The 14,581-nt window shown below is 55.4% G+C and overlaps 1 protein-coding gene across 8 annotated transcripts; it reads right to left on the bottom strand.

Annotated features, from left to right (window-relative positions):
- Positions 1 to 7,213: 7,213 nt before the first annotated feature.
- On the bottom strand, positions 7,214 to 13,754 carry LOC108505768 (Krueppel-like factor 15). Of its 8 annotated transcripts, none has more exons than XM_017832060.1 (4): positions 13,664 to 13,717; positions 12,605 to 13,081; positions 10,220 to 11,158; positions 7,214 to 7,585 (listed from the first exon to the last, which is right to left on the bottom strand). In XM_017832060.1, exons 3-4 carry the CDS (start codon positions 11,086 to 11,088, stop codon positions 7,408 to 7,410), a joined length of 1,047 nt encoding a protein of 348 aa, XP_017687549.1. In that variant the 5' UTR covers positions 11,089 to 11,158; positions 12,605 to 13,081; positions 13,664 to 13,717; the 3' UTR covers positions 7,214 to 7,407. The 8 variants fall into 8 exon arrangements, with proteins under 8 accessions (XP_017687549.1, XP_017687550.1, XP_017687554.1 ...); XM_017832061.1 differs by having other exon boundaries at positions 12,605 to 13,078; XM_017832065.1 differs by having other exon boundaries at positions 13,007 to 13,081; positions 13,664 to 13,694.
- Positions 13,755 to 14,581: the final 827 nt, after the last annotated feature.

Raw genomic sequence — 14,581 nt, 5'->3', positions numbered from 1 at the left:
TTCCCACAATCCAGGATCACCCAGGTCTGTCAGCACCTACCAGGCTCCAGTGGGGTCTGGAAACATTCTGGAAGAGCAAAGCTCCATCTCCGAGGGCACCAGCACAACTCCAGATTCTCCCTGAATCCATCCCTTCTACAAACAACTGCTGAAGTGTAATACATAAAATAATCTCTTTGTGGCTTTGTTTCCACTTGCCATCAGCTAAATCCACCAGCACACCCAAAAACTTCAGATTTCCTTAGTGCTCAGGGAACAGCACAGGGGCTGAATCCAAAGAGACAGCACAGGCTGCCTTGGGACAGGGACAGCACACAAAGAAAACAACCCCACCTCAGCATCCCAAGGACCTTCAGCTACAGCTGCATCACTGGGGTGACACCACTGGCAGCTTTTTTTAGAGGGATAATAAATTTCCTGCTTTGTGCAACTCCCACTTTGTTCTGCTCCGCTCTCCAGCGTGGGCTTGTTCCTATCTTAGACAACATCACAAGGGGAAAGATATAGGACAAGACAAAGGGTTGGGATAAAACCCAGCAGGCAACAAGGCAGGGTTTGGAAAGAGCCCATAGGCAAACACACCTTTTTCAAAAAGCAACTCATGTGCAAAGGCATTTTAAAGAGGAAGAGGCAGCAGAAAAAGAAAAATAAACACGTTTCAGTGGGGATTTCTGGGGAGTGTTGAGCAGGTGGCAGCACCCAGAGATGGATTTTGCAAGTTCTGAGCGAGGACAAGGTCACGAAGGGGATACAGAACCCTCAGCTGTAGGAAAACACAGGACAACCCAGCCAGAGAGATTTCCAAAAGCACTGACTTCTCCAAGAAGAGAAGCCTTCCTGCAGGGCTCTGGCTTTGCCATGACGTGAGGGAGTGTCAGGATGGAAGCACAGGCACCAGGGAAGCCAGAAAATTATGCAACAGCTAATCAGACCCTAACGAGGCCTCGCTCCAGAACACACAGGTGGCTATTTTAATCCAGCTCCAAGACTGAGCACTGGGAATCTAAAAAGCCAAGGAATGAGCAGAAACAGCTCTGAGAGGTTTTGTGCCTCACTAGCAAGAGGATCCACTGACATGGAAAAAGCCTTTAGATAAGGGAAGGGCTGTTTGTCTGGTTTTTTTAACTTTCACAGTGAAAAAACACTTGTTGCTCCCTCAGGAAGCTTAATGTTCAAGGCCTTCTTGGATCACAGAATCCCAGGATGGTTTGGGTTGGAAGGGACCTTAAAGCTCATTTCCTTCCACCGTCCCAGGTTTCTCACTGAGGCTTCAGTTCCCAGTATTAGGATCCCAGGATGTGGGAAGTCATCACCTCACAGAGATCCCAAAGACCCTGCAGGATGCCCACAGAGTATTTCAAAGCACTCAGAGACCCCCAAATACCTGCAGCCTTCACTTTTAGAGCACCTAGATGATGATGATGATGATGATGTAACTCACTTCCCATCCCTGTATTCCCTTCCCTGCCCAAAATCTCTTATTTCTCAGACCCAATAAAGCCTTTTTCCACTGTTTTTTTTTTTAATTTCTCCAGGTTTCCTTTGCAAAGAGCTGCTCTGCCTCTGCTTTGGTGTTTGTGATGCTCTCAAGAAGTGCTGGTTTCAAGCCTTTATTTCTGAATCTATGGATACAAGAGCCCCCACGTCCTGCAACTGCACTTTCAGGGCAGGTAAGAGGGAGGGAGGATGTTCAGCACCTACAGCAGGCACAGGGGGGCTATTTCTGTCCACAAACCTCCATCCCCACTCAGTATTTCACTGGGGCAAGTCCAAAGCTCACAGGGGAGCTGGAGGAAAGGCTCCAGGGTTTAATACTTTGCCAAACAGGACGTGCAGTGCCCAGGTCCTACAATAGCTGTTGATACTCAAAAGGCACAGCTGGTGTTTCATTTCAGGAAAAAGCAGAATTGCCCAGTTACACGAGAACTTCTCTACTCAGTGAGGAGCAAGGCTGGAATTTTTTTTCAGGAGGGCTCAGAGCAGCTCAGAGGTGGTTTCAGGTGCTTGTGAAAGTTTAGCCCTAAAGCTGTGCACCAGAGAGCCCTGGGTGTTACCCAGCGTTGCCAAACTAGTTCCCACTGTGTTACACAGCCCTTCTCCTACCAAATGCACGATTCCCCTCGTGAAGTTCCCACATCCTGAGCAAAATTCCTCGTACAACCCTTAGAAGCCTCACTGGTTCTCCTCAGCTGACCCACCTGCACCGTCGCAGGGCAGAGACCGTTGATGTGGCACCTGGAATTTCATCCCAGAGCCCGTTGTCTGTGCAAACCAACCCCAGGTCTGAGGTAGCAGAGGTGAGGAGCCAGACTGCAGCTCCCTCAGCTCCCTCAGCAAGGAGCTGGGAAGCTCTAATTGAGGGGAATTCGGGGCAGTTCACAGGAAAGAACCAACGTTTCCAAAAGCGGCCACGGATCCGTGGATGTCGAATCACGGATCTGATTCCCCCTCCCAACTCCCACCACGTACTTTCTACGCCAAAAAAAGGCTTTATCTGGGTGGATTTTCGAGGGAAGCAGGGAAGGATAAGCCTTTTCTGTACCACTGCCCAGTTCCTGGATCAAACACAGAACGTCACGACTGACCAGACACTGTCACCCCCCTGTCCTCTCCCACAGGGAATTCGTCCCATCAGCTGGAAACCTCCCCCTCTTTGGGGCAAAACATCAGAAAGCAAAGTGTTTTACCTGCACAGGCAGCGGAGAGCAGCTCCTAGGAGAGGTGCATCCCTGCAAACAACCTGTCCCAAGTCCATGCTAAGGACAAACCCCCAGCCCGGGGTTGGGGTCACCGAGCCCTGCAGGGCGAGCGACGGGCAAGAGCCACTCACTCATCAGCCTCATTCCTACATGGGGATGTTCTTCCCTGCTCCAGCCTCCCTGGGAGTGCTCCTGTGCCTCCTTAGAAAGCTGATTATGAAGGAGTAAGTCAAGCCCAGCCAGCTGTTTTAATTGAGCTCGTTTGTTCATTAACCCCTCAGTCCCCAGGGTGGGAGCTCCTGCATCCCCTGCAGCACAAGGCTGGGATGTACCCACACCTTGGCAAGGAAATGTTGTGTTTTGTGCCCAGTGATGGCTCCAGAAGAGCTTGAACCACGTCCTGGGACACGTGTGATCCAACACAGGGCTCCTTCCCTTTCCCTTCCAGCTTCAGGCCCAAGAAGTGCTGAGGAGACACCTGAGGGACAAAACCTTGCCCATAGAGCTGCAAACCTTCTCCAGCTCTATCCCATTAGCAGCTCCCACCTTTTGTCACTCAGGGCCAGGATCTGGCCCAGCTGGTGGCAGTGGAGGAACCCTCAGATGACCCTCTTTGCCTGTTCAATCCCATTCCCACAAAGGGATTTTTTCCCTGTTCTTCCCAAAAAGCTCAGATTCTAGTTTTCTCCCTGCCTCAAGCCAAATTCTGCTGCTGAACCACTGTGAGAGACAGTGACTACTCCAAGAATTGCATTTACCTGCAGTAAAACTGAACTCTGGAAGGCAGAATCATTAATAAAAATCCAGTTCTGTTTTTAGGGGGGGGGGAAGGAAAAAGAAAACCCTAATGCAATGATCCATCTTAGAGCTATGTTTCCAAAGGGGCTTTAAAGCAGGCTGAGGATTGGCACTGGCCCTTGGCTCATCCCTCAGGATGAGCAGCCAGCACGAGCTCCACGTGGGCAGCTGGGGATGTCACTGCTGTCACTCGTGCTGCCGAGGATGGAGGGCTCTGCACTGCGCTCCTGCTAAATCCAGAGCCCCAGCTGCAAATTTAGAAACGTTGCCTGAATTTCTCTCCGTGCTCTCCCACGTCCTGCCCTGCTACAACTCCTGTCTGCCTGCACGAATTTCTTAAAAAGCACTGCTTAGCAACCTGACAGCCTTCTGGCTTCCAGCACAAGGCAACCAGTCCCTCCCCTTCCCACTGAGGAATCCATGGCAGGCACATGGATTCACTTAGAGCACCATCCAGGTGAAAGCCCAGCAGCCTCGGTGACACTTGTGTCACCTCTTGGCAGCCCTGGTGGGAGGCAGAAGGATCCTCGTCCCTCCTGCTGCCACAGGTCACATCTCACCTGCCCAGTGAGCGTTTCTGGGGAGCAATACCCTCACTGGAGCAAAGGAGGGGTAATTACAGAGCCTCCAGTAAACCTTGTAAGCCATCCAAAGCCCCCAGAGGGAAGCAGGTGAGGCTACAACACCCACTGCACAAGAGATACGGATCTAGGGTGGGTTGTTTTATAAAAATCTCTCCTCTCCCTTTGTGGTTTTTCTAAAGGAATGGCAAAACACACCGGGCAGGCTGTTAAGTCCCCACTGCCGGTGCTCCCAGCCCTGTGTCCCACAGCAGCTCCACCCCAGGAGCAGAGTGGACCCTCTGGAGAACAGAGAAGGGCTTGGGACTAAGGGTGAGACACTGTGGCTGTTCTTGCCCCACCGTTTGGAAGGGTGCAGCCTCACCAGTTGCCTTGGGCTGGGAGCGGAGGGAGGCAGGATGGGGCAGGTCCAGGGCGAGCAGGGAGTGCTGGGAGCGAGTCTGGAGCGAGGGAGAAGAGCAAAGGGGGACAGAGAAAAGCACGAGACGGGGCATGAGTCATGTTGGCACGTGGCCTCTGCAGAGAGCCCTCGAGCAAAGAGGGCATGAAGTGAATTCCTTGCCAGGCAAAAAGCCTCTGGAACAAAAGGCAGCCCAAAATAGGCTCTGGAATACCTGTGTGCTCCGGCTCATCCCCAGCACACTCACCTGGGATGTGTTCCTTGCTGGCATCTGGTCATGCTTGACCAGGCCAGGAGCGCCCACAGCAGCCCCAGACCTCCAGCTAATCCTTGGGAAAGCTGCCTTCCCTCCCCAGAGGGGAGAGCTCTCCCCAAACAGCCAACACGGGCACTGCGGGTCTCCCACACTCGCACTCCCAGGGCAGAAATCCCGCTGCAGGCAGCGACTTTCCGTGCAGCCCATCCACACCTTCCCACCTGGGAGCTAAGGATGAGGGAGTTTTAAGCCAGGATCAAGAAACCAGCCCTCCCAGACCTTTGGGGAAAGCTTGGATCTGCAGGTGAGCAGCGTGGCTCCAGCTCTTGGTGCCGCCCGGGGATTGGGAAAGCCGGCGCTGAGGGTGTTCTCCCAGGAACACCCCAGCCCTCTGGAATCACAACAGCAGCTCCATTAGCTGTGGCTCTTCCTGCAGCCACAGCCGGTTCCCCACTTGGCTGAGGCTGGAGCCTGGCCAGGAGCCATCCTTCAGCTGCTGGATGGCTTGTTTCCACAAAGAAGGATCCAAAGCCCGGCTTTAGTTACCTTTCTCCTCTGTGCAAACAGCGTTTCTGCACGCTGGGGGGGTTAGATTTTAGGGAAACTTTGGCTGTTTGTGGGGGCCAAAAGTGTGGGGGAAGAGGACCTTTCTCTTTAGTGCTTGTAGAGCATCAGGTCCTGGCCTGAATTGTGGCCCCTGGAATGACAAACAGCAGGAGAAACAAGGTCATCAGGGAGACCCTCAGAGAACCTCAGTGGTGGGAAGTGCCCTACTCCACCCATCTCCACTGTATCAGCATCTCCTTCAGGGGCATCATAAGCATCCCTAAATATTCTAGCTTAAAAGCAAAACAAGGATTTTCAGCTCCCTTGCTCCTTCTTTCACAGCTGTGACTTCAGCAAAGCTGGAAGAGCCACCAACATCCACATCTCCAGCCACACGACACCGTCCCCAGGGTGGATTCCTTCCCAAGCTTGTGTGTCTCACACAGAAGTCTGGTGTCTCATCCAGAGATGCTTCTACCACCCCTTGGAGAAGGACACCATACCCATCCCCACCTCTCCAGCTTCTCCCTTGCCCAGAGTCACCACCAAAAAAAAAAATCCTGTAGGGACCAGAGAACAACCTCTCTGCTGCACAAACCCGCCCTCCACAGGGCAGGGAATAGGGATCAGCTCATTTCCCACTCCTTGTTTTGGGCACAACTCAACATTCCTCCCTAAAGCAGCTCAAGGGCAGCGTGAGACAAGCACGTGAAGCCCTGATCTGGGAGAACATCGGGGTATCAGCAGCAGGGCACGGGCACAGCCGAGTTAGAGCCTGCAGGGCACCGAATATCAGCTCGAGACGTGCTGGCAAAGCCACGTGGAAAGGGCACCCTGCCTACCTCGAACTCCTGACGCTTGTTCTGTGTTTGTACAAGCACATAATTCCCTCCCAGATGTTTGCAGAAGCTCAGGAACTTGGCACAGGAGCGAGGAGTTGGCCTTTAATTAACCAGAAGTCAAATACAAGAGGGACGTCAGAGCCCGGGAGCTGCTCTGCCCCCCCGATAGGGGCTCTCAGCTCTTCTGGGGTCTCACACATCCCTGTCTCTCCTTGGCACTCTCCTTTCATGTTAAAAAGGACTTTTCTGGTGCTGCTTTCCTGATCCCTTTGAGGGCACACCTTGGACTGAGCTCCACAGATGCATCTCCCACCCCTTCACACCTTGAGGACTCCAGTGTGCCCAGTGCCAGGCAGATGGAGAACCACCAGCACAGAAAAGCAGATCTGGGGACAACACAACCACCTCAACCACACCAGAAAGGCCATTTCCAGTGTCTGCTTCAGCCCCCACAGCAAACACTCCCCATCCATCCCCCATTTCACCAGGAACTGGAGGGACAGGACAAGGGGGAATGGCTTCCCACTAAAAGAGAATAGGTTTAGATTGGATATTGGGAAGGAATTCCTCCCTGTGAGGGTGGGCAGGCCCTGGCACAGGTTGCCCAGAGAAGCTGTGGCTGCCCCATCCCTGGAAGTGTCCAAGGCCAGGATGGACAGGACTTGGAGCAACCTGGGCTAGTGGAAGGTGTCCCTGCCCGTGGCAGGGGGTGGGAGGAAATGATCTTTAAGGTCCCTTCCCACCCAAACCATTCAAGGATTTCATGACCCTATCCACCCACAGTTTCCCCTGGATGCCACCCCACCAGCTGAGCTCACACACAGGCAGAACAAATCATAGAATCATAAAATGGTTTGGGCCAGAAGAGATCTTAAATCCCACCTCATTTCACCCCCTGCCAGGGGAAGGGACACCTCCCACTATCCCAGGTTGCCCCATCCAGCCTGTTCTTGAAGACTTCCAGGGATGGGACATCCAAAGCTCCCCTGGGCTGGACATTCTCTGCTCTGTCTCTCAAGGTGTGCAAATCTTGCCAAGCTGTCTCACCCCAACCCCCCTTCCCCCCACACACTCTCTCACCCCAGATTAACTCCACTTTCCATCACATGTATTTCAGAGAAGGACAGAAGTGCCAGAAACAGGCCATGACCATTGTCATCCTTGAACAGAGGGCTAACACAGCCTCTCCTGTCATTTGGCAAAGAGTCATTTCCTCCTCTTCCTCGGTGGTTTCTGCACCGTTTGCTCGGCTCTGGGGCCTCCTGGCAGGGATGAGCAGCAGGAATTACCTCCTGCTGCCCCCCTGAGGTGTCCGTGGGCTGCAGGGCTGGCCCCGGTGGATCTTCAGGTGTTTGGCTAAATGGTCACTGCGGGCAAACTTCTTCTCACAGGCAGCACATTGGTAGGGCTTCACCCCGGAGTGGGAGCGCTTGTGGCGGGAGAGCTCGTCCGACCGGGAGAACCTGCGGGAGAAGGGAACAGAGGTGGGGTCCAGCCTTCCCTGCTGGACAGGACGGGGGATATGGGCATCCTGGCACGGGGGAGGCTGAGCTCTGCCTCTGCCACGGCCTCCTGGATCACCCTAGACAGGTCACTCCTCTGCCCCATCCAACCTGCCAGGGAGGGCAGAGCTCCCGAAACAGACTCCTCCAGGTTTGGAAATAGGGTTTGGGATCCTGCTTGGAAATAGGAAGGGGGAAAGTAATTCACCCACTGAGATCTTAATTTCTCTCCACTGCTCTTTAAGGACACTGGCCACCTACTTCCTTCATTTGTTTTAACTTGCTGAAACGCAGGAGCTGAGAGCCCCGAGGCCAGACATGGTGAGACAGGGATTTTTGGGGCATCCTCCCAGGCTGGCAGTGCCTAAAGGACACACAGTCCAGGAGCCTGGGAGGGAAGGCTTTCCTGTAACTCCCCATGCAGCCCAGAGCTGTTGAGAGAAGGTTTGTTTTCCCTGAGGGTGTGGGTTCTCCCTGCAAACTCTGAGCATCCCCTTGTTCCTCCCAGTGGCAGCAAGTTTTCCTCGTCAGCTTGGGCTGGACTGGGAGCTGGGAAAAGGGAAGCTGCCTGGGAGCTGAGTTAAACACAGAGAAAAAGGGAGGAAAAGCAGACACAGCCAGCCTGGAGCACAGGGCAGAGGTTCCCAAGCCAAGGTGACTGTTGGTTCCGAGGATGCAGGAACAAGGACCACGGGAATACCCAGTGTCCACACTGCTGGTCTGTGTAACTCCCACACCCAGAGCAGATCAGCTGAACAGCCTGGGAAGTCCCTTTAACCACATTAAGTGTCCCCACTTAATTCCCCTGCACCTTCCTTCCACCTGGCACACACAGCTCCAGCCCTGGGGGCACGGGCAGCAGGTGGGTCACAGGTACTTTGAGTGCCACCCCCAAGGTCTCACAAGGCCTGGAGTGGCTCCAGGATGGCTTTGCATGTCAGGGCAGTGCTGGAGAGCAGGACCAGGCTGGATTTCCTCCTGCTCTGCCTGTGAGGAGCCAGCACAGATGGCAGGAGCATTAGGACGGGAGGGTTTTTCCATCTGGCTGAAACGTGCCCACGCAGAAAAGCACAAAGCAAAGAGCTTCAGCTGCAACCCCAGGCTCCTGTGAGAGGATTTCAGGCTCACACCTGGGCTGGGAAATCCTGTGGCTGCTCACAAAAACCTCTGTGGAAACCAGACGTGTCCCAAGGCCACCCTCAGGTCTTCCAGGAGAACCACTGACTTCTTTCCCAGCTTTGTGGAGAGAAGAGAGTTCCAAGGTCTCAGCTCCCCCATGAAGAGCAGGGCCAGGAGAAGGGACAGCTCTATTCAGAGTGAGGGACATGTCTAGAAAAGGGAGCACAGGCTGGAGAACCAGGTGAGTCCATCTGATAGCACAGCTGATGCTGTGGAGGGCGAGCAGAGCACAGCAGCCTGCAGGATGCTGTTGGACAGGCTGGCACCAGCCCTTTCCTCCTCCCCAGAGGGAAAAGTGATGCTTGTGTGGTTGCCACCGTCTCCTCCTCAATCCCCAGGCTCTGAGCAACAGGTACAGGAGGGTTCAGCACTCCTGGTTGGGACTGGAAAAGGAGCTGATGCTGATAAAGCTGTGCTGTGGTTGCAGCTGAAATGGAGGGACAGTTTCTGAGGGCAAAGGGGCAGCAAGAGGGAGCCCCAAAATTCAGATTAGTCTCACACCTTCCAGGGTTTCAGACACCATAAAACCATCCAGGGGAACGAGGCAGAGAGGGAAAGCCAGAACACTGTGTAAGAAAGCAGGAAAGCTCAGCTGCCAACACCAGTTCTGGGTGTGATACCCCTGGAGATCTGCTGATGGAAAGACCTGAGGACTGTCAGCCCTTCCTGCCAAAGGCTGTACGAGCATCCTGCCCCTCGGGACAGGCACCCAGCACCAGGAAGAGAACACTCCAGCAGAGCAGTAATCAGAGAAGTGCAGCCAGATTAAATAGCAGCGTTAATTTAGGGAGCAGGGCTCATTTAGGGAACACAGATCAAAGGAAACAACCACCACCATCATGTGCAGAGCAAACAAAAGTAAATGCAACATGGAGATACACCACAGGCCCACGGGGGTGTGAGGGATACGGGCAGCCAGGGCAGCAAACAGCAAGAGAAAGCAAAAGGTTGCAAAACAAACACAGAATTACACACTGGCTGCTGAGGAAGGACTGAGACTCCTGTTTCCTTGGATAAATATTAATGGGAGAAGCCACTTTTGGAGCCCCACTGCAGAAATTGTCCTGAGCTAGACACAGAAAGCTTCCAAGATGAACACATCACTTGGAAAAGGTCTATTGCCAGAGGGGGTTTAGGCACCCAGTTCAAGGAGGATTTGGGGTGCTGGGGAGAATATCAGCTACGTGTCCCCAGCTGGAGATTTTCAGTACTTTTGGACTGAGTGAAAACCACCCAAAACACTCCACAAGCTTCACTTCTCTGGGTCTCCTTCCAGCTCTCACCTATAAGTCACTCGGGAAAGAAAACAGGTGATTTTATGCTGGATTTTCACCAGCCAGGAGCTCTCCTTCCACCTCCCCAAGCCCTGGCAGGCCTTTTCCAAGGACCCCTGTCCCCCCAGAGCCCCCCACTCACCTCCAGCCACAGTTGGGCCAGGCACAGGTGTAGGGTTTCTCCCCCGTGTGCCGACGGAAATGAGCCTTCAGGTGGGAGCTCTTGGAATACACCTTGTCACAGCCCGGGTGGGAGCACTTGTGGATCCGGGAGAGGGCAGGGGGGCCCTGCTGATGCCCGGGGGCTGCCTCCACCTCCTGCACATCCCCTAGAGCCCCAGGCCTCGTGGGGACTGGCAGGGGGGCAATCCTGACGTATTTTTGGTCCACGGTGGTCACGGGGGGCTGGAGCTGAGGGAGGAGGGGGAGGTTTGGGCCCTGCAGGCTGATGACCAGCTGGGCCACCCTGACACCCTGTGGGTGGCTGTCCATCTGGAGAGGCTGGATTTGGAGGACAACAGGGATGCTCTGAGCAGCCACTGCCTGGTCCCCACCATCAGCTGTCCCTCCAGGCTGAGCAGTGCTTGAGGCATCTCCCTGCACACCGGAGACGGGCTGTTCCCCAGAGCCACCCGAGCTGACCTCGGGTTTGATGTCCCTCCCTCCTCCTTCATCTCTGAGGAACTCTGCCTTCTCCCTCAGGAACTCCTCGATCTCCTCCAGGGTGGGGATGAAGTCCTGGGAGAGGCTGCTGCAGAAGTCGGGCAGCCTGAGCTGAGCCTCGCAGACGGCGAGCTGGGCTTTGGGCTGTTCCCCCTTGGACAGCAGGACGCCTTCAGCGGGGCTAGTGCTGCCTGCCAGGAGGTGGCCAAAGCCCTCTGGGGGGCCAGATGTCCTCTCACTGCCATGTCCTGGCAGAAGGGACGGTGGCATCCTGCACTGCAGAGCACTGGTCAAGCTCTCGAGGCTGGTCAAGGAGGGCAGCAGCTCCTGGCAGCTCACAGAGACCATTTGTTGACTCACTACCCACAGGCAGCTCAGGAGCCTCTGGAATAGCTCAGCTGGGGAAGTCTTTGTTCATCTGCAAGGGAACACCACCAAGGTTATTTCCAAATTCAAAAAGCAAACATGAAAACCCTTTGAATAAAATGGACTGTGCGTGAAAAAGAAAACATCAGAACTAGTCAGTGGCCTTTGTTTTTAAAGAGTCTGTTGCTCAAAAAAAAACCCCACATGCTAACCACTTTCCTCTCCAGGGTGCCAGCAGGCTGCAAAGAGCCAGATTTCCCCCCAGAAGCAAACTTCTCTGGGGAGTTTATGAAGGTAAAAATACACAATGAAACCCTTCATCCCTCTTCCACCTACGCTGGAGGGCAGCTATGCACTGCTGGGTGGTGGAGGGGATGACTTGGGGCTTACAACCACGAGTTAATTGTGATCCAGGAGAGGGGGCTGGCTTCTCCACACTGCAAATGTGGTGCAACCACACCCTGACACAGACCTGGCCTGGCTGGATCCGAGCTCACTACCTGCACAGGTAACCAGACAGCTCGGAGGGTGCTGCTGCCAAAGTGCCCGCGGCCCTGGTGAGTGTTCACCCACTCTGTGGGTCCAGGGCCAGCAGTGCCTGAACAAGTCAGCTGGGAGGGACCCTGTTGGGGCAGGTCTGCCCAAACTCGGTCACACCTCCGGAGAGCAGCACAGCCAGCCTGTCTGGGGTCAGCTCCCAGGGCCCCTGAGGACACAAACACCACGGGAGAAGGAGCACAGTGTCGCCAGGTCAGACCTGTGTGCTCTCCAGAGGTGACTGGTCTCCCACGAGTCAACACCTCAGACCCCCCCAGGCCCTGCTGTGGCTCAGGGGGTTGTGAGTGAGGTGCCCAAGCACCCTCAGAGCAGCCACACACCATCCCTGCTCCTGTGAGATGTCAGCTTGGAGGCTGCATCCTGCTCCAGAGCACCCAAACCGCCCGAGGCATCAGGAGCTATTCACATTTAACACAGAAATCCTGCTTCCAAGGGAAGGAAAACCTATGTCCAAGTCCCTTTTCCAGAGCAAGTCCACGAGATTTCTGCAGAGCTGCAAACCAGTCAAGCCAGTCCTGGTTATCAGTGCTCTCAGAGCTGGGAGAGGGAATTTTTGAGAAGCAGTCTGGATGTGATATAAATGCTCTTACTCTTAAAAAAATAACCCCCACATCGTTTGAAACCTGCCCAGAGCAAGGTGCCACGTTGCTCAGGGGGCATTTGCAGCACTGCCCTCAGCATCTCACAGCTCTGCATCAGCAACTCGTGGTGAGCAGAGGCTGCCCCTGCTCACACACCAGGTAAGGAAGGTGTCTGGGCCAATCTCAGCCTTCAGGCTTCAAATTTTCAGCACAACACAAATTCCTGCTCTGAACCATCCCCTTCAAGGCAGCACCCAACTCCACTCCTTCCTCCACTCCAGTTTTATGATCTCTGGTCTCTGCTTCTCTTTCTGCAGGGAAAGCCTCCCCCCCTCTGGCTACCAAACACTTCTGTTTACCTCTTCCAGAAGGTCTTAAAACCTGATTTTCCAACCAGGTCTCCTTGCAGAGCAGCTCAGGAAGTCTCCATCCCTCCAGCACGTCCCCAGGACAACTGAATTGCACTATAAACTCCTTAGCTGGGGAGCCTCGTGTGGAACAACCCTTCTGTTGAACCGACAACAGGAATAAAAGCACGACCAGAGGGCAGGAAGGGCTGGTGGTTGAACTGCTGGCTCAGGACTGAGATCTGAGCAGGATCTCCAGCTCTGCTGCAGATTTCTCATGCAGCCTTGGAGTGCTCTGATCCTCATTTTCCCATCTGAGTGGGGGCAATTAGTGATGCCCCACCCGGCAGAGCAGTGACAGGGGGAAATGTGTTACCCGGTGGCATGTTCTGTGCCAACACACTCAGTGGGTACCTGTTGCAGGTGTCAGCGCCTTCTCAACCCAAGGCAATTTTGCAAAATGCCAACGGTGCTGTCACCCCAAAGCTACTGCAAGAGAACGGAGCCCTGGGTGGCCCTCTGGTCGCACTGCAAGGCTCTCGAGCTTCTCTTTGCACTTCCACTCCTACAGTTGTTCAACCCCCCTGAGAAGCACTCGAGTGCCGTCTGAAAGCAGCAGATGTGCAGCCTGAGCACACGGAGAAAAAGCGATTTCGCCCAAGGTCGGCCAACAGGCAGGAGCTGGGAACGCAGCCGAGGGTCAGGGCTCCGCTCCCGTGACCGAGCAACGTGAGCGAACGCCCGTGACCTGCCCGGGTGCCACACGCGGGGACAGCGGCGGCCACACGGCCACCGCCGGGGCCACGTGCGGCCGGTGCGACCCCGCCGCGATGAAGCGATGCCCGGGGACGAGCGAGCGGGAGCGGGGTCTGCTCCCGCTGCAGCCCCCAACCCCACCCGGGGGCATCCTGGGCGGGGATGGAAGCCCCCGGGAAACCCCCAGGGCCGGGGACGCCCAGGCTGGTTGTGCCACTCGCTTCATCCCCGAGGGAGCGAAGCCCACCCCGGCCCCGGCCGTGCCCCCCGGGAGCGCTGCAGGGCGGGACCCCCCGCGCCCCCCGCGCCCCTTACCCGGCTCGGTCCATGCGGGTCCCGCAGCTCCCGGCGGGGGCGGCTCCCGGCCCGCCCCGCCCCGCAGAGGGCTCGGCTCCGGCCGCCGATCCCATTGGCACGGGAACACCCGCCCCGGGAGGGGCACCGGGGGCTCGGGGTGTCCCCGCTCTGTCCCTGCCCGGGGCGGCTGGAGCTGCTCCCGGAGGAGATCCCGCAGCTCGCCGTGGTTTCCTTCCCCTGTTAATTTATACTGGAAACGGTCCAGGTTTCTCCAACATTTCTGGAAAAGAAGTTCGAGTCCCAGCAGGCAGCGGCGGCGACGGTTCCCGCTGGCATCCAGCGGGATACAGGTGTTCTTTCAGGAGGAACAGTTTTGGCGGGGCTGTAGGGTTCGGGTAAGGTGTGTGAGGTCTGTCCTTGTGTGGTTGCAGGTTTGTGGGCTCCTGAGGGAGTCCCTAAGGATGGCCTTGGGCTGCCTTTGACAGGGTGGGCTGAGCCCCTCTAAAATACCGCAAAGACTTGAGAGGGGATCTCGTCAATCCATACAAATATCTCCAGGGGGTGTCAGGATGGTGCCAGGCTCTGCTCAGTGGTGCCCAGTGGCAGGACAAGGAGCAACAGCCATAAACTAAAACACAAGTTCCACGTCAACACAAGGAAGAAAACCTTTCCACGGAGAATTGGAACAGCTGCCCAGAAAGGGTGTGGAATCTCCCTCTCTGGAGACATTCCAAACCCACCTGGATGGGTTCCTGTGTCACCTGCTCCGGGTGACCCTGCCTGGGCAGGGGGGTTGGACTGGGTGTTCTCCAGAGGTCCCTTCCAATCCTAATGATTCCGTGAGTGGACTCACGGGACATCTGGGAGCCGCCCCTGGGATCTGTGATTCTGTGGTTCTCATGTACCCCAACAAGCCCCGTGAAGCCAAGGCACAGA

Source organism: Lepidothrix coronata, unplaced genomic scaffold (assembly GCF_001604755.1).
Source record: "Lepidothrix coronata isolate B3197 unplaced genomic scaffold, Lepidothrix_coronata-1.0 Scaffold199, whole genome shotgun sequence".
NCBI lineage: Eukaryota > Metazoa > Chordata > Aves > Passeriformes > Pipridae > Lepidothrix > Lepidothrix coronata.
Note: the sequence above shows the minus strand (reverse complement) of the source record. Positions and strands in the feature narration are given on the sequence as shown.